This window comes from Amblyomma maculatum, chromosome 2, assembly GCF_055883805.1.
Source record: "Amblyomma maculatum isolate TAMU_Amacu chromosome 2, ASM5588380v1, whole genome shotgun sequence".
Taxonomy (NCBI): Eukaryota; Metazoa; Arthropoda; class Arachnida; order Ixodida; family Ixodidae; genus Amblyomma; species Amblyomma maculatum.
This window is the reverse complement of record NC_139345.1, coordinates 39,035,794-39,053,887: the sequence shown is the minus strand read 5'-3', so window position 1 is coordinate 39,053,887 and position 18,094 is coordinate 39,035,794. Positions and strand designations below refer to the sequence as shown.

The 18,094-nt window shown below is 47.4% G+C and overlaps 1 protein-coding gene across 1 annotated transcript in view; it reads left to right on the top strand.

Annotated features, from left to right (window-relative positions):
- The first annotated feature begins 12,764 nt into the window (after positions 1–12,764).
- The window catches only part of LOC146198427 (uncharacterized), a 5,812-nt gene continuing 482 nt past the window's right edge, over positions 12,765–18,094 (top strand). The window contains exons 1-2 of the mRNA XM_084593928.1: positions 12,765–14,502; positions 16,476–18,094. The exon at positions 16,476–18,094 is cut by the window's right edge and continues 482 nt beyond it. Of these exons, the coding sequence (XP_084450054.1) occupies positions 13,267–14,502; positions 16,476–17,012 (1,773 nt within the window). The 5' untranslated portion in view covers positions 12,765–13,266 and the 3' untranslated portion in view covers positions 17,013–18,094. The remainder of the gene's footprint in view (positions 14,503–16,475) is intronic.

The following is an 18,094-nucleotide window of genomic DNA, read 5'->3' as shown; positions in this document are numbered from 1 at the left end:
TAAGAAATTTGGCAGTCCACACTGAACCCTGGCCAATCCCCTTCGTGGGTATGTGCCATATATCAAGGCAGAAGAAGAAGAAGAAGAAGAAGAAGAAGAAGAAGAAGAAGAAGAAGAAGAAGAAGAAGAAGAAGAAGAAGAAGAAGAAGAAGCTGTGCCATTATCCAGGGCATACCACCGACAGCAACGTAGTAAGGGGCAACAACAGCAGCAGCAAGCATGTATGTTATGTTGGCAAGCCCTTTGGCAGTGCCCGCAGCCTTCACCGTCGTGCTAACTGCATATCTGAGCCCGATGCTACTGATGAAAGCTCTTGCTCCTCGAGTGAGCAAGCGTGGGCTTTCGAACGTCTTGAACGAATGTATCAGCGCAGCAGCAGGAGCTGGCCTCGCCCACTGGTTTATTCGGATGGCACCGCTGGCAAACACAATGGTCGAAAAATCAGATCTCACCATTAACGTGCCCATCTCCGACTACATGACTGCAGCAGGCGTTCTGTTTGGGCGTGTATTGAGCACTATCTTCCTTTCCATCGACAAGGACATGCAAGTGCAGGCAGCGTGCAGGCGAACTGTGGAGCGGTACATCTTGAGAAGCGGGGCATATACGTACGACGTTAGACCTTTGGCTAGCGTTGTCTATATTAAGCTTGCACTTCTGGCAAGTATACACTACTTCGTCGAAGGTTTCAACATCGGCGGCACCTTGTACAGTGCTGTAAGTTTGTACCTTTCGACTGTGACTAGCCAGACTGTTTTCGCCGGTGTATTGGGCACGATGGGTCTCCGGACGGGCTGTGGCACTTGGAAGACATTGAAGGTAGCGTTGTTATACGCCTCAGCGACACCACTGGGCATCATGTGTGGACTGGCCACTGAGGAAAGCTCCGATTGGATATCTTTCATGACTCTGGCCATGATTTCGTCCTTGACGGCCGGCTCCTTCTTAGTGGTCTTCATGGAAAATGTAGCTCTACAAGAGATCACCCTCATGTCGAGCGGCAAAGGAAACCGTAGCCTGCTATTCTCGACAGCGGTGATGTTTGTGCTGTGTATTTATGCACTGCACGAACTGTGATTTTTCTCTCGTCGAGGCTGACTAAATGCAAGACAAAACGGAAACTTTGCTTATCGCTGTGAAAGTGTTGTAGTAGCGTTAAAGTGTATAACAACCCCAAACATAGAAGCTCTTTTTTTTTTTTAATTGCCACTACGCACTCCGATCAAATGCAGCGAGTAGACGGTATTATTTGTAAGAGGAGACCAAGGTAAACGTCCCACATTATCTAAATACAGCAAAGATCGACACTCAAAAAAGAAATAAATACATAAATTTCTTTTTTACAATCTCAAGAATGGCAACGAAGATGAGGCGGACGCGTCCTTTTTGGGATCACAGGGCGCCAAAACTCGTTTGTTCTCTGACTGCGAAGCAAACTCCAAACCCAGAAAAAGGTTCCTCATTTCATACGGGCCTGACAGGTGAGGCTAGAGAATATGGGCATTGTATAATGCCGATCTTCTGCTCAATTCATTCATGGAGTGTCCATGCATCGATGGTCCATGTCGACAACCCTTTTTTGATTGCAGGCCATCCTAAACAATAGTGCTGTTATCTCAATGTTTTCTTGTGTCTGTATTGTTCTACAGTCTTTATTTCCGGCACCGACATTATTTAGCTTCGGCGCCCGTATGGCGCTCAGTATCTTATCTGCTTTTACGATGACGCAAACTAAGGGGGCAGATTCGTCCACTTACTCGATCGTCGCTATCGCGGTAACAACTTTATCGATCGTCATCACCTCAAGCAATCTAGGTATGCAACCTTCGTGTTGATGCTAGCACATTGTGTACGCGATAATGATGCATAGAGCTAGAGGGAAAATAATAAACAGTAACTCGATTAAAAGCATTACTCACTGCAATTCACTTTAGAGTAGCCGGCTAGAGAGCAAAGCTGAAGCTTTCTCAGGTACATCGTAGTTGGTGGTTTGGTTTGAATAATAGGATTTAACGTCAGCGACTCTAGCTGGTTATGAGGAGCGCCGTAGTGAAGGGTCCGGAACTTTCGACCATTTGTGTTTTTTTTTTACCGGGTACTATAGCTGGCAACACACATCTGCATTTTGCTTTTCACCTCCACCGACAATAGAACCCGCATGAGCAATCAGCGCCCTAACCAATGAGTCACCGTGGCGGTCCGGACACTTAGAAGGAAATTTTATCCTTGTCCAGGGCTAACTCAATTTTAATTAAATTGTAATAAGTGTTTGCTGCCTTAATTGAATTTATTATATCTTTGAATGTTCCTGTAAATGCGTTGGGAAAGGTATCCCGGTTGCTCATACTTGTGAGAATGCATAGCGGCGATGTATATTCGGGTGAATAAAGAAACTTCCCGTCAAATATCTCCACCAAAACGCCTTTCTTTTCAAAGAGGTGTCTCGAAAGCTCGCACCAGCGTCCTGCGTACACATGACACGAATCGCACGCATGCATATAATATAGGGCAACAAAAAGAGAACTGCCTTTCGAGCGGAAGCAGATATCGCAGGAAGGATTGCATCGCGAGCTCTGTTCATAAATGAAATCCTCGCATCGAACCCTCTGCTGTTGTAATTTCCGGTACGTCTTTCATTCAGCCCATATCGCTAACACTCAAGACTGACAAGCGATGTGTCAGAGTAAATACCCAGAAGTGTAAAACGTAATTGAGAACTGCCGAGGGTCACGAGGAGTTCCGGAAGAGTACGTATCGGAAGTTTTTTTTTTTATATATATTATTATTGCCGCGCTTGCATGCGAACGGAGAACGCAAATGACGGATATCGGGGGAGCAGCCTTTGTTATGCGGTGAGCCATATACGCCCCTTGATTATGTCCCTGGCTGTTATCAGCAGGTCAAAGCTTGTACGGCTGTTTCAATGAAATTCATGCTGCCGAATGCATGCCCACATAACCCGGTGACTAAACAAGCGACAAGAGTTAAACAGTGGTCACAAATGTGTGTTTCTAATCACAAAAACGTCATGACTGTACAAACGGGATGAAGGTGGCACTCGCTTTAACCACTGTCAGTTCGCAACCAATTATCACCTTCCATATACCTGGGAGAGCATGTGCCGCCCCTCCATTTGCGTATTGTCCAGGACCATGGCCACTTTTGCTGGCACACCCAAGTAAACACCACACCGCGTTAACTGCAGCCTCAATACGCTCACTTGGACCATCAACCCGAACATGGGGTGCAAAATGATTTTTTTTCTTCTCTCTGTCTTTCCCAAACAGACTCCTGCAAGACCTGCTGTTCTTGCATAAGTAAATCTGAAAGCGCTCGGACAGACAACGACGAGAGAAGTGGACGGGTGGCAAAAGAGTTTGCCCTGTCCCCTTCTCTCGCCTTTGTCTGTCCGAACTCTTTCGAATTTATTATGCTATGCCAACTAGTCCAGCAAACAACTTTGTTAAACCTGCTGTTCTGCTTGTGCATATAATGTGACAAAATGGGTCGTAAGTCAGCTGACATTTGCGTAATAGAGGTGTGGGAAAATGTAAGTACAGTGCATACCGTTACCAGTATAGCGGAAGCGGCAGACATATGCGAGCGTTTAGGCGCGCAGACAATGCACTGGCGCGGATGCAGTGAAAAATGCATGTGTCTACAACGGAGGGAACGGGACTAATTGTACCTCGAGTGCCATATACTTCGCCAAATGTTTATCCCACTGGGAAAGCTGACCACAAGGCCGGGAGATGTTTGTACCCTTGGAAAGCCGACTAGCCCCCACCTCCCAGGAGTATCGAAATTCGAACGGTGCACCGTCACCGAGGCAAGTGCTCATAACCATCGCTAGGGTAGTACCCTTAGCCAGGGGAAGGGGAAAAAATAGTATAGTGTCCCTCTCCCCCATACATCGGCTCCAACGAAGAGAGTTTGAGGCTATTGAACCTATACAAATTCATACATATTCGTGCTTTCTTTAGGAATAACAAGCACGATTTACGCGAATAATCTGAAAGATATGAATGATAGTGAAGGAATGCATCCTACCTCACAGCACGATGTTCCCAGCGAAAGACGGGCCGAAGCAACTTAACTTCTAACGTATGTCACCTCCCACAGCACCCCCTCCTTACCACTGGTAGCGAAGCTTTCATTTCTTTCTCCCCGCCCCCTCCCTCTTATAACGATGAGAGAGAGAGAAAGAGAGCGAAAGATAGTAAGGTGGCGAGCGAGAAAGGGCATACGTGGTTGCGCCCACTGAAGTGCCACAAAGCTGTATTTGCTAGGGTTCTGCATATGCAACACTAGTAAACAATAAGGCATATTCTAACACATCCTAATGCGCTGCACGTTAACCCTGCACTCGTGCACACTTCCTTCTCCAATACTCATGTTCACTTAATCAGGAGGTTTTGGGATTCTAAAACAACGAGAGTGTATATAGTTATTTGCAGAAAAGGGAGCTACATGAAAAGAACGAGAGTGCTAGGCTAAGCGGAACGATAAATTAATTCATTTCACTGTATCAACAAAAGATGCGTTTGTATATATTAAAAGCATGCCCCCCCCCCCCCCTTCCCCCTCTCCACTTCCCATATCGGTCTAAAAAATGACCAACAATTTATCCATAACGGCGGTTCGTCACGTTCACCTATGAACTTTCACCCGCAGATCTCGTGACCCACTGTTGATGTGAACCAAGTCTACCAGACCCCAAGGGGACGCGTACGTGCTTCCAAGCTAACGTATGCCTGCGTTTCGGGTACGACAGCTGGCGTCTTTCTCTGCCCCCATTGTGATCTCAGCCGTTTGCTGCGACCACGCTTTGCGCAATGCTTGGGCCTCACACTCCGCGTCGAGTACATCTGATCTCTCTCCTGATCCGATGCTCAGTTTACGGGGGGCAAGCACGTTGCAATCTGAGCGCGTGAGCTGTCCCCCTTGTGTTCGCGCTGTACGCGCTGGCATCGACGCAGATGCATTTGACGCCTCTTAAAGCTGACGTCCTGCTTTATATACAATTTGTCGCGCATATGACTATGCAACTCGAAATAAAACTCGCTGTTCCAACAGCACGTATTCATGTAGAGCACATCCAGAAATTTTAGACCTTCTCTGGGGAAACGTATCTGCAAGCAGGTTTTTCATTTATTGTTTAAGATCAAGATAACAAACCGCCTACATTCCCTGGACAGGATTTTAGTTTTCACTATTTATTTTCAAAAACGGTCCCAACTGGTTTTATAAGGCAGTCTGATTTATTGTGAGTGCTGGACAAACTACAAAATTACCATTTTGGTAGCCATAGATTGGGCCATTTCTTTATATATGTTCATTACGTAATTTACAATATACCACAGTTGCCTCAGGTTATTTGAAAACACATACGACTGTTTTTTTTTTAATGACAGCTTTAACTAATATATAGCTGAGAGCCCAGGAAAAAGTTTAAAAGCAAACTTTTTGCACCCATCGTAAGCTTAGACCATTCCCATCAACATGTGCATAACAGTATACCTTATAGTAAAGTATAGTAATTTTACAATTAAGAAGTGTTCTAGAATCCTGGCATTGAGAAAGTTACGATACAGTGTTTAACGTCATGGAGAGGCGTCGCTCGTGGGAGACGAGCGACGCCGAAGATTAATGGCTCCGGATTAATTTCAGAAGGCTATGGTTCTTAATTGCATATTTGTTAAAAAAATGGTAAATGACCTAGCATATATGCGAAGTGGTAACGTCTTAGTTTCTCAAAGAACGCTACACGGGCTTAGCAAAACGTCGAGTTGAGCGAGTTTGTACAGATTCATAATAGAGAAGCACCGCAGAAAAAGTAAAATAAAAACGAATAAGGAGGAAGGAAGACAAAGGACGAAGGGGGTCTTCGCTCCGCTGAAGGGCTTCCCAACTTTCTCTACTATTGATATCTTTCCCATATATTGTGTTCGAGGGTACCCCTCTCCCCACATGCTTTAAAAAGATAATTTTCATGTTCCCCTGGCAGGAAGTGAAAGGCCCATACTGGGTTAATAAAATTTTCAGCTTGCAGTCGCCGCCTTGCGGTCGCCTCTCCATTACTTAGTATCTTATCCGGTGGTGGCAGTAGTTTTCTGTTTATTCTATAATTCTCAACGATTTCAGATTATGTTTGCGCTCGCTCATTCAGGTTCCGGCAATCCGGCGGTTCTACGGTTATCCGGAAGTAGATAACTCGGGCTAACTCGTGTGCCGCTTCATTGCCGGGAACCGACGTATGCGCTGGAGTCCATTTTAGGCTGACTTTGCGGGTCAACTATTTGCTGGCCAGGATCCTCGCCGCTTCTGGCGAGATTCTGCCTTTCATGAAATTTCAGATAGCAGTTTTACTATCGCTGACTACAAATTTTGCTTCCGTTCCAAAGCAAGCTAGCGCTATAGCAACTTCTTCAGCCGTCTCTATGTTGCGGCTGCGAATAGTGGCTGCCGACTTGGGGTCTCCTATAGTCAAGCAACTGCCGCGCCTGACTTCCCACTAGCCGCGTCCACGCAGGCGACCTCTTTGGGATCCATTTTTCCGAAGCGTTTTGTTATCACTTCGGCTCTCTTATTCCTACTCTCGGTATTATGCTCCGGATGCATATTAATCGGGAGTGGGGGTATCGCTATTTTCTCCCTACATTTAGGGGGGATGTTAGTTTCACGGTGCAGCCCGCGGTCAGTTTGCAAGCCTGCCATCTGCAAGATGGCACTGCCCGTGGTGGTGCTGCTTAGTCTCTCTAGCTGAGACATGCGAACTGCCTTTGCGTATTCTTCCCAGTTATTATGCACTTCTATGGAGAGGAGTTTCTCCGTAGAGGTGCACATCGGGAGTCCTATGACTTATTGACACATCTTCGGATGAGAGAGTCTAATTTCCTCTTTTCATCCCTTCTAAGATTTAAGAAGGGTGTGGCGTAGCACACTCGGCTAGATATGTAAACCTGTACTAATTTCAGTAGGCTTATCTCTTTAAGGCCTCTGCCCCTAAGGGAGATCCTTCTAAAGATGCCTAGAATTTGCGACGCGTAGTCGTCTAGCTTTTTTATGACGCCGTCATTGTATCCGTTTTCCTGGCTAAAGAATCCTAGGATTCTGATTTGATCTACTTTAGGAATGGTGTATACCTTCCACTTCAATTTCGAATTTTTAGTTTATGTTTCTCCTAAGGGATTTAGGATTGTAGACTAATAGTTCCGATGCGGTGAGCACGAGAGGCCCCTATTGGTATAGGCAACTACCGAGTCCGCCGCCTCCTGCAAGCGCTCTTCTATGCTCGCGCCGTTCCGCCGGTTAATCCAGAGGTTGACGTCATCCCCGTATATGCTGAAATTTAGATCTTTAATTTTCTTGAGGGTCGTGGGGAGTCCTCTCATGGCCACGTTGAGGATAAAAGGCGATAGGACATAGCCTTGCGGCGTACCCTTGCTCCCCATAGCTCCCCTGCGGAGGACTCGATGTCTTGAAACTTTATGCAGACGCTTCTGTCTAACAGAAAGTCTTTAATTTAATTGTAGGTTTTTTTTTGCCTACACCTATGTCGATTAAGCCCTGGAGTATAGCCTCGTGCTTGACGTTGTCGAACGCCTTTGTGAAGTCTAGCCTCAAGATCACTTTAGAATCTTTTGATTTTGCGTCCAAGATATCGTGTTTTATGAGCATCACGTCCTGTGTGCTCAATCCAGGTCGGAAGCCGACCATCATCAGGAGGCCACAAGTCATTTTATTTCATGTACTTTGTGAGCCTAGCCTGCACAACTAGCTCCATCAGTTTTCCTATACATGAAGTTAGGGATATTGGCCTGAGATTTTCAAGTTTGGGGGCCTTGCCCGGCTTTGGGATATAGGACAACGTTTGCCTGCTTCCATTGCTGGGGTAGTTTCCCGTTGGTCCAAACTTCATTCATGTACTCTGTAAGAGTGATGATGGAGTCTTCATCTAAGTTCCTGAGGATCTTGTTTGTGATGCCATTGGGGCCCGGGGCCGATTTAGTTTTTAGGCTGAAATGTACTGCCCTCACCGCTGCCTCCGCAATGGGAGCATCGATTATCTCGTTTGCCGCTCCAGTGACCACCGGGAGGGCGCAGGAGGTGGTTTCTGGAATGTACATTTGCTTTAATTTATTCATGAATTCGGCGTTTGTGCCTTCGTGCGTGTGTTTAGCTTTAGCCAATCTGATGCCCAATTGGGTTTTGGACTTTGTTAAATCTAGTAGGTGGCGTAGCAGGTCCCATATGTCATCATTGGGACCTTTTTGCTAGCATAATTGAATCGTGTAATTCTCGATTTCTTTGCGTTGTCTAGCTAGCCTTCTGCGAAGGTTCCTGTTCCATTTTTGACTTTTAAGCCTACGTTTCATACCGTGTTTCGCCTCCCACATGTGGAGCAGTTTGCTGTCTGCAATTTCTGCGGCGTCGTCACCTTCTAGCGTTTTCGTCGCCTCTCCAACGTGTCGCTTGAGAACTTCCGGCCATTCCTCGATATCCGTAATTTTGCCTCCAGCCTTCTTTTTGTTTCTCATTTCTCGAAAGTTAGCCCATTCCGTAACCTTTGGTTGATGGTTCCTGCGCGACTTTACGCCTTTTCGAAGGGTAAAGTCCAGGATAAAGTGATCGCTTCCGAAGTTCTGTTGCGCTCCTAGTGACGTCACAACGACGCGATTGAAATTGGGACCGCCGCCTGCGACGTCATGGCGCATCCTATAGCAACATATGACGTCATGGGAGAGGGCTGCGGCGCGTTGGGAGAGGGTGACGCGCTCAAGGAAAAAAAAAATGGAGGAAGTTTCTCCATGGAAAAAAAAAAAAAAAACATCGCTGCCGGTGGTACCATGGCATGCTTTAGTACAACCTTGCACATGGGAAAGGTGGCGGCGCGTGCTCGTTGCCTCTGCTTCCTCAGGATTGCGCCAGTCGTTGCCTTGCTGTCGAAACGTGTTGTAATGTGCTCTGGTATTGCGCGTACGTGATACGTTGCAGTATGGATGCGCCGTCTGCATCGCCAGACGGCGCTTCTTCAAATTCATCAAGGAAGTCTGACGAGAGGAGACCTATGGCGTCCCGATTAAAGCAAAGGGAGGCGACGAGTGTGAATGAGCGTCAATTCTTTCGCATTACTCAAATACGGGTCACCGCAGTGATCTCTAGCGTTTTTTCTTTGTTGTAGTTGTTGCTGTGCTTACAGGGAGTAGTTAAAACTGTCATAAGGAACCAATGGGCTGCGTTTTTGAAAATGTTTGTGAGGCAACAGTAGAACAATGTGAGGTGATTTTATGAACACATTATACATAAAAACATGCTCTAAGGTACCGAGAAGTAACGAAATTTTGCCTTTGCCATTTCTCCTGTACTCACGAGTTAATACTGAAGAACGAATGGAGAGCGTTTTTTAGAATAAAAAGCAAAACGCAGCAACCCTTCCAAGGGAGGCTCTGAGGATATATTGGTTGTTACTGTCCAGCTGTACAACAAGTAAAAGTTTTACATTTTGAAAAGACGTTTTGAAAAAATTTGTACGAAATTTCTAGGTATGTCAGTGCATTCATTTATACCTTGTGAAGCAGAATGCAAGACCAATATTGTTGCAGTCAAGACCCGGCAGTGCGGGCTTCCACTCACTGTACTTCCGCTGCGCCGCATCAAAAAGGACACGGGGTTGGGGTGAATACTGTGCGATGCGCGCAGCCATAGCCAAGAAAGGGCGGCTTCAGTACGAAGATTCTATACAAATGTATTTCTCACAAGCGGAGACAATAAGTAGCTGTCAGGGAAATACAAAATCCGGAAGAACCATCGCGACGTCTCCCTTGAAAATGGAGGCTGCAATTAGCTACGGCTGAAGTCTTCCGATGACAGTTTTGGTTGGCTGGATGGTGGATATGGTCTCCAGCTGTAATTGGGAGGGATTGTAAAGAGATGGGAAGCTTTAAGCGGCAAGGAAAAACGTTTCAGTTGGATGTAAGTGAAATTTTCCAAATGAAAGCGGAAGACGCCCCATGGCTTCTAAGTGAGAGGCCTTGTCGCTAGACACGTATTGTAGACGAAGATTTTTTATTGCGAAAGCAATAGTTCTCGCAGTTTGAGCCTTCAGCGTGGCCTGGCGGTGACCACCATTGACCTTTGACCTTTAGACGACCCCCGTAGACGACCTCAAGCTGGCAGGAGCTGCCAACTTGGGTATCTCGTTTCACATGGGACGCTTATGTTAGAATCAGCCTGCCAGGACCTTGGCATTTCGTTACCCCTCTAGGCCACTAAGGCACATTCATACGGCTTGGTTAAAGCGGGGCTTTATATGTGTGCTGGGGAAGAAGAAGAAGAAGAAGAAGAAGAAGAAGAAGAAGAAGAAGAAGAAGAAGAAGAAGAAGAAGAAGAAGAAGAAGAAGAAGAAGAAGGAGAAGAAGAAGAAGAAGAAGAAGAAGAAGAAGAAGAAGAAGAAGAAGAAGAAGAAGAAGAAGAAGAAGAAGAAGAAGAAAATTGTTGTTGTTGTTCTCTAATTTGATGGCACATACCCACACAAGGGGATCGACCAAGAATTGGGGCGCAGAGATATTAGATTTTGAGATGTATAACTACATCGCAAAAATAAATAGAAATAAATGCTAGGGAGCAGAGAAGGAAATGTAAATATGAAAAACCAAGTAAAAAAAGAGTAAATACTAACGCACGCAGTAGGAGAATACTAAGATATATATGTACAGATTAAAAATTCAAAGCATATTAGCAAGGTAGACGTTTTGTTTCTATTAAGAAGTTTTGAATGGAGTTAAAAACAGGCCTGTGGCTATACCCAAGCATGGTGGCACCGAACGATAATAAAATCTGGCTGCTAAAATTAATACCCAGCTGTTGTAACAGCTTCTCTAAATACCGTTTTCTCATCATGGTAAAATGGCGGCAAAATATAAAGAAATTATCTATTATTATTTCCGGTTCCCCGCAGAATGCGCAGACGGGAGAAAGCGCCATACCAGACCTGTGCATATAGAAATTTAGGGGCGGAATACGACAGCGCAGCCTGGTTAGAGAGACCTCAGTCTGCCTTGATTGACATGATTTCCTATTCCAGGAATATCTGAGATGCAGGTAGTCATCCGATGATAAAACACATCCAGACTGCGTGCTTAATAAGGCACGCCTCCGAAATCGTGCTGCTGTTATGTACGCTGTTGCCGGGAGGATGGGCAACAGAGGGCCATTCAGAGATTCTTTCGCTTTAAGAAGAAGAATTAGAAGAATGCTCGGTCACCCGCAGCTATTGCTTTCGCTCAATATTCGGTTCAGCAGCGTTGAACTCTTCTAATTTTTTTTTCGCCTGGAATTCCACAGTGCTATCCCAGGACAACCAGTTTCGTTATAAATTCACTCTGTGTGCGATCGTCGCGGTTACCAAGTGACGCCCCGCATTCCCATCAGCTTGTCACTTAAAGCGGCAAGAGCACTTCCCGGCTGCCGGCCTCACTACATTCCAGTCATGCGCCAGCCTGTCACTGCATTCCGCATTATATTGCCCGCAACCATGACGTCAGATATTTTGATTTGTAGCTCGAGTCCTTTGTACTTACCGGCCTTATACTATGGGTCCGCTGTAACAGGAGGTGAAGGAATGTGCGCGCTCTTTCGCTACCCGGTTGCGCAATTCCACGCCACTACAGAGCGGGTACGGAATGTTCTATTGCGTCACATAATGCAAATCGTCCAATGTTCTCACAAGCATAGGAACCACCTTTTGAAGGTCACACAGTGAAAGCTTTATTGCTTAATTGCCGATATGTGTTCCTCATCGAGCACATCATTCAGAAAACCCGTTCCACCACTGAGCTATCGTAGCAATTGCCGAAGTCTTTCTCGCTATACCATCCGTAGTCAGTCCTCTATCGAATATGCCGTATCTTATTTTGACAGTGCATAGAATGCACACTTTAATCGCACAATGAGCGAACTTCCTAAGAGAGGCTCTAATTATGCCCCACGCTGCGAATATCTTACCGGCGGATTAGAAATAATTGTTATGGAAAAAACGCTTTGTGCACATGGTACCTCACTTAAGCCCCTCATTTCACTCACCTTTGAAGTTTTTCAAAATGTTGCACGGAGCAGATACATTGTCTTAGATACTGTGCCAATTCCACAAAGCCTGCTCAACGCGGATTCGGTCGCATTTTCCCCAATATAAAGCGGCCTCCCCCCCCCCCTCCCCCCCTCCCCCCCCGCCTTCCTTTGTCCGCCAAATCAAAATAAAAGAGAATGATATTCCTTGCACGATAACAGTGTACCCTTCAGAAAAGCTGTAACAACTCGAGGACAAAGCCAGCCGGATACAATTCTGCGCGGAGAAAAGCTTATGCATGAGTCATCGGCGCATCACCCGCGATTGTAGCACGAGATCCCCAGTATAGGCTTACACACGCATGGTATTCACGAGCCTGCAGGGGGCCTCGGCCTGTCCCATTCAAACTCTTGACACTAGACGTTTACCGCGAACGGCTTGCAACAGACAGAGCTCTTCGCCCCCTCACCAGCGCACAGGAAAATATGCAGCGATTGCTGCGACGACGGGGAGCATGCGCGAGCTTCTCTCTTGTCAGCCGAGAATTCTCCCACGGACGCGAACCCCTTGGGCGGGGCTGGAAATTTGCCAGGGTCGGCCTCGCTCTCGCGCGTTTTGAACTGCGGGAGGGGTTGCGTCACGCGTCTGTTTTTTTCTTGGCCTTTTCGTCGATTCGAGGGTTCGGGCCTTGACGCCCGTTCGCAGAATCCCCAAAACGACGTCGCACTCGCGACCCGCACAGTTGCCACCCGCCAGCGAGGCCCGCGCTCTTGGTCTGGGCCCGGGCAATCCCTTCCGGGCGTCACCACCGCATTCCGCGAAGCGGCCCGTCTTGATCACAGACCCACCACGGACTTACGCGAACTAGCTCGCCCGAAAACAACCCTGCTGCTGCAGACGCGTATGACGCATCTTCCCGTTTATCTATTGCGGTTAACGGAAGAGTCTCTTGTCACCAGCCGGCCGCCTGTCCTCTCCGAGGCTGGAGTAAGGCACACTCGACCGCGCGTCAGCACGGGGCCCACTCCACAGCGGAGTATAACGGCTATCAGCTCAGTTTTGACAGCGGCAAGTGCGTGAATCGTGGGGCCTTTCCTTCTTGCTTATTCCGCTTCTCAAGTGTCTTGAGAGATATATCCGCTCGGTCTTGGTCGCTGGCGCGAGCAGACGGCTACCAGTGAACGTCACGAACAGCAGCGATGGCTTCTTCTGTGCACAGTTTCCTACTTTTACTGTCTGTATTTGCCGCTTTGTGTGCAGTATGCGCTGGCCAGAACAGACTTTACGCCCGGCTCGACGACGTCGAGAAGCTCATTACCGAAGTTAGGGACCAGCTGCACGTCGAAAACAATTTGCGCACCACGCAGACGGTGCACTTTCAGATGGCGCTCGAGAAAGTCCAGAAGCAGCTGGAAGACGTGTCTAACAAGATCAGCAGCTCGGGAAGTGGTGGCGGTGGTGGTGGCGGAGGATCCATTGAGTTCAACAGCCGTCTGAGGAGCCTCGAGTCCGCCTTCAACAGCCTCCAAGGCGACGTAGGTGGCAAGGTTGACACGAGCATTGCCAAGCTGACCGAAGTCGAAACCAGGACAGCGCGCATGAAGGATGACATGGACAGCAAGCTGAAGAAGGTCATGAACGGCATCAACACGATTTACGACATGAACAAAGAACTGAAGAACACCATGACAACTTCGCGAGCCGTCGGTGAGCCGGCACCGCCGAGAAGAGATGGTCCCCAGTATGGCGGAACATCTGACACGTCCCTGTCGTTTCTTGTGGACACCATCGATGATACGCAAAGAAAGATGCACGAACAGTTGGACGTGCTCAAGAACCAGATGGGTAGGAAGCTGGAGGGAATCGAAGTGCTCACAAACAGCCTGATCGAGCAAAACGACGCCCTGTTGAACGAAGTGGAGGCTCTCAAGGGACAATGTCCAGGCATTGGAAGCAACGCGCGCACGCTAGACGCCCCGCCTCCACCTCCAAGAGCACCCCGTAATGGAACCGGAAGCTCTGAGGTCGCCAACAGGATGCTGCTGGAGATCAAGGTGAGCCAGCTGGAAATGAAGAACGACTTCAGCAAGATGATGAAGGAAGTTGAAAATAGCCTCACTGGCATGAAAGAATGTCGAGGCTCCGAACGAACGCCCGGCGGCAGGTTCGAAGCCAGACCTACAAAAGGCATCGGCGACAATGATGACAGCCTGACAGCTTCGGAGAGCATCACGACGTCACGGCGTGCACCGGCTACCAGTGTACAGTCCGTGGGCGAAAAATGCGTCACGGCGTCCCACATGATGAGCCCTCGTAACTGCGCGGACCTGCGCACCGGTGGTGCTACGTGCGACGGCGTCTACATTGTGTACACTCAGGGAGTGAGGGCAGTGAGAGTCTACTGCGACATGACAACAGACGGAGGAGGATGGACGGTGAGAGCACTCTTTCGAGATAGGGGTTGGGAAAACATGTACACGTGGCACCCGGTCGCATAGAGAACTTTACAAGCGTAGCTTCGTTATCGGGCGCATTGAGACAGACATTTGCAACATGGTACAACAGCGTACCTCGTCTTGCCACGTGATTTAATTTTGCTAGTTGTGCAACAACTGCGAATTGAATTGTTCGCATATCTGAACTATACTGCTTGAAGATTCGGAAATACTTTTTTACTTTATGTTCGTGTTATTTTAATCTAATTCCTTTATTGCACCGCAACTTTTCGCTGCTTTATGCTTTATCGCTTCCGTTGCTTTGCTCTGTACCTCATGGTCGAGCTGGATCAAAAAGCCAAAGTAATACTCAATGTTCCACTTTTAAGTAATTACGGCGGAACGTCGAATTGCACGTATGGTAACCACATCATAGGGTATCGCCGAATGTAACTAAGAAAAAAGGAAGGATAGCATACGCAGTTGGGTTACGGATCCACTTATGTGAGGAAATCATTGGATCGAGTCACGGGAAAGCTCGCGTTTCAATAGGGACAAAAAGAAAACACCCCTGCGCTGAAGCTGCCCCTTCTACTTGGGAAACTTTAAACCATAGATCGGCAGCATCATAACTATAGATAGTAGCATCATTTATTAATATTACATCACCAGAGAGCAGAAACAATGCACCTCATATGCGATATGTGAGTCATTCTCGGAGGGAGTGGGAGGGACGGTCCCATTTAATCCAGGTATTCTTCGGTATTTTTTTTTCCTCAAGAAAATGGAGTCTAGCATCCCAAGCAAAAGTTTTCGCCTAGTATGGAGGCAGGGATGCGACCATCCCCTTCGTCCCCTTCTTTAAATCCCCACTTTACGTATACCTTCTCTCTTCTAATTCGGGTCGAAAAATTGTTTAGATGTAAAGCTAGCTATCTAAGTTTGCTTTTTGACAGTTGTGTGTTGAAAAACAGCGATCCAGTCCGTTTATCTTGCTTGCAGAAAATACGTGTTCTTATGAGGGGTGTAGCGCGCCGCAGGTGTACGTTTATTTCGAATGTGGCATGCGTTTGGCTTTGCCTATAGGAGGCGAGCTAAGGGTATTCCTTCTTGCTCGGACACCGACGATAGTGAGTCGCCTTCATTGTTTGTTTATCTAAACGCACTGCAAGCTGGGGCACGCCATCGTGCAAAACAAGCATATTATGTCAGGCTATCAACGAGGAAGGACTGTGTTGCGGCCATAGCAATTCAAGAGTCAGTGACAGTGACAGTACTGTGGAGTTTGAGCGGAAAGTGCTGCCTATTAAATCCACGTGATAGGGAGAGGGAATCGTTTTTATTGAAAGCCGGGAGTTTAGGCCAACCCACATACTACGCAGGCGTAGGGGAAGAAGGGAAGTGTCTTAAAATGAAGAGGACGAGAAGTGTAAAACTTACCTACCTGATAGCACACATTGCTTGAAAAGATAATACTTTTTACAAAAGGTGAACTGGGCTGTGCTTGTTAAGGATGACGTTTGCATCGATGCATGAAAGCAAGTCGATAGCTGTGTGTTGCTTTTACAGGCAGGTCGAAGAGTCCGCTACGTACTTAAATGTATAACATATTATCATGCTTTGCTTTTGAGTGTGGCGTACGTGGTTTCCCGTTTCTTCGATGCACCGAAGTTTTATAGCGACAGAGACGAGTCGTCAACGGTGGCATTGGCAATGTTTGTACTCGACGCCCAAACAGAATTTAAAATGTCTAGTCTTGGCAACTATTGTCTGAAGCTGAAAACGAAGAACGCGAAGGGAGTAACGAGGAGTTCACGGGACGGTTAGATAGGCTACTCTACATCGTAAGAAAGTGAGGTATTCTGGTGACACTTTATACCGCGCAAGTCCAACGAGTATACGAATAATAATTTGTTCCCTCCCTCTCCCTCATTTTCTTCAATTCCACAACCTGGTGCAATTTTCATCCACAGGTGCTGATGCGTCGAGGCAACTACACACAATGGCCGCTGACCTTCGAGACTGACTGGAACAGCTACAAGCACGGATTCGGTGACGTCGAGCGCGAATTCTGGCTGGGCAACGATCTAATGCACATGTTGTCCACCGAGCACGATATGATGCTGCGTGTCACGCTCGAGTCGTTCGAGGGCGAACGCATCGACCTAGACTACGACGCGTTCGTCGTGGGCTCCGAGAATGACCACTACCGGCTACGCGTCGGCTCGTACGTGGGTCCGCACCCTCGCGTCGGCAACTCGCTGCGACGCCACAGCGACCAGCTCTTCAGCACCGCCGAGAGGGATGCCGCCCGCCGCCGCAACAACTGCGCGCACACCCATAAGGCGGGATGGTGGTTCCATAGCTGCTACAGTGTACTCCTCACCGGGGAATACGCTCAAGAACGCAGCGCACCCACCACCAAGGGTATCCGCTGGCCAGCCTGGAAAACGGTGCCCCTCAAAGCGGTCGAGATGAAGATCCGGCCCAAAAACTTCCGCCTGCCTTGAGCACCGAGAAAAATCGCGTACCCCCGCTGAAGGCATGGCGATGTCGGACATGCAAGAACTGAGCAACAATGCCTGACTACGTGTGGCGTTACGGCGTTGAGAAGACTGTCGCTGAACATCAGCCCTGGAGGCAGTGTTCTGTGTTTCAATTTTTCTGGATGCAGCGAACGACGCAGAGATGAGATATTGCTGGAGTGACTTTATAAATGCCGGATTGTTTTGAATTGGAGTGCTCTTCGCTGCTGATACTTAGAATATGGAGTTCGTATTTTTTCGTACCTTCTGTAAGCTACGCGTTGAACAAATCTTAACGTCTTTTCAGACATTAAAATCATGCGCTCCTAAAATAAGTCGATGTGTGTGAAAGGGCAATCTGACCGTCGGATTTGATTAATGTTGCATTCTGTCAAGGTTAGGAGACGGGGAGGGGGTTATGATGGTGCAAAAATAATTTAAAAACAGAAAAAGAAAAGAAAATGGGCAATTTATTCGCTTCAACTCTGTGGTATGTGTAAATTAAATACTGAGTTATGGCTCTGCTAAAGCGATGGGTAGGTCAAGGCATCTCCAGAGTATAGATTTAAAAAGCGGTGGCGCCTGCAGTTTAGTTGCCGGTAAGTTGAGCCGATCGAGCATCACAGAGAATCGTCACACCCTGTCGCGAGGAAGGGGTGCATGCAGGACTGCCGTGCGTGGAAAATAGCCAGCAGCAACCCCGGGTTCAACTTTCTGGAAATTTTTAATGTGCTTGATTTTGTGACGAAGAAACTATTCACTTCATCAAAGAACAAGTTCTAAGGAACCCACGCGTTTCGCAATAATCCTTGCCACTAGCTCAAAAATTGCTGTGAAAAAATGTATTACTTTTGGCCAGCAGGCTGCCTCGCGATCTAGTTTCGGGTGCTCGAGTTTTCCTGATGTCTTTTTGTTTTCATCGCTAAGTTGCAACTTGTTTTTTACGCGATAGCTTAAACAGTTAGTTCTACCTAAAAGCCGTCGTCTACGGTGGTCGGAAAAAATTCAGGTTGGTCGACAGGGTCGTGACGTCGCAACCAAATGGCCTCGAACGGGAATTTCAAACA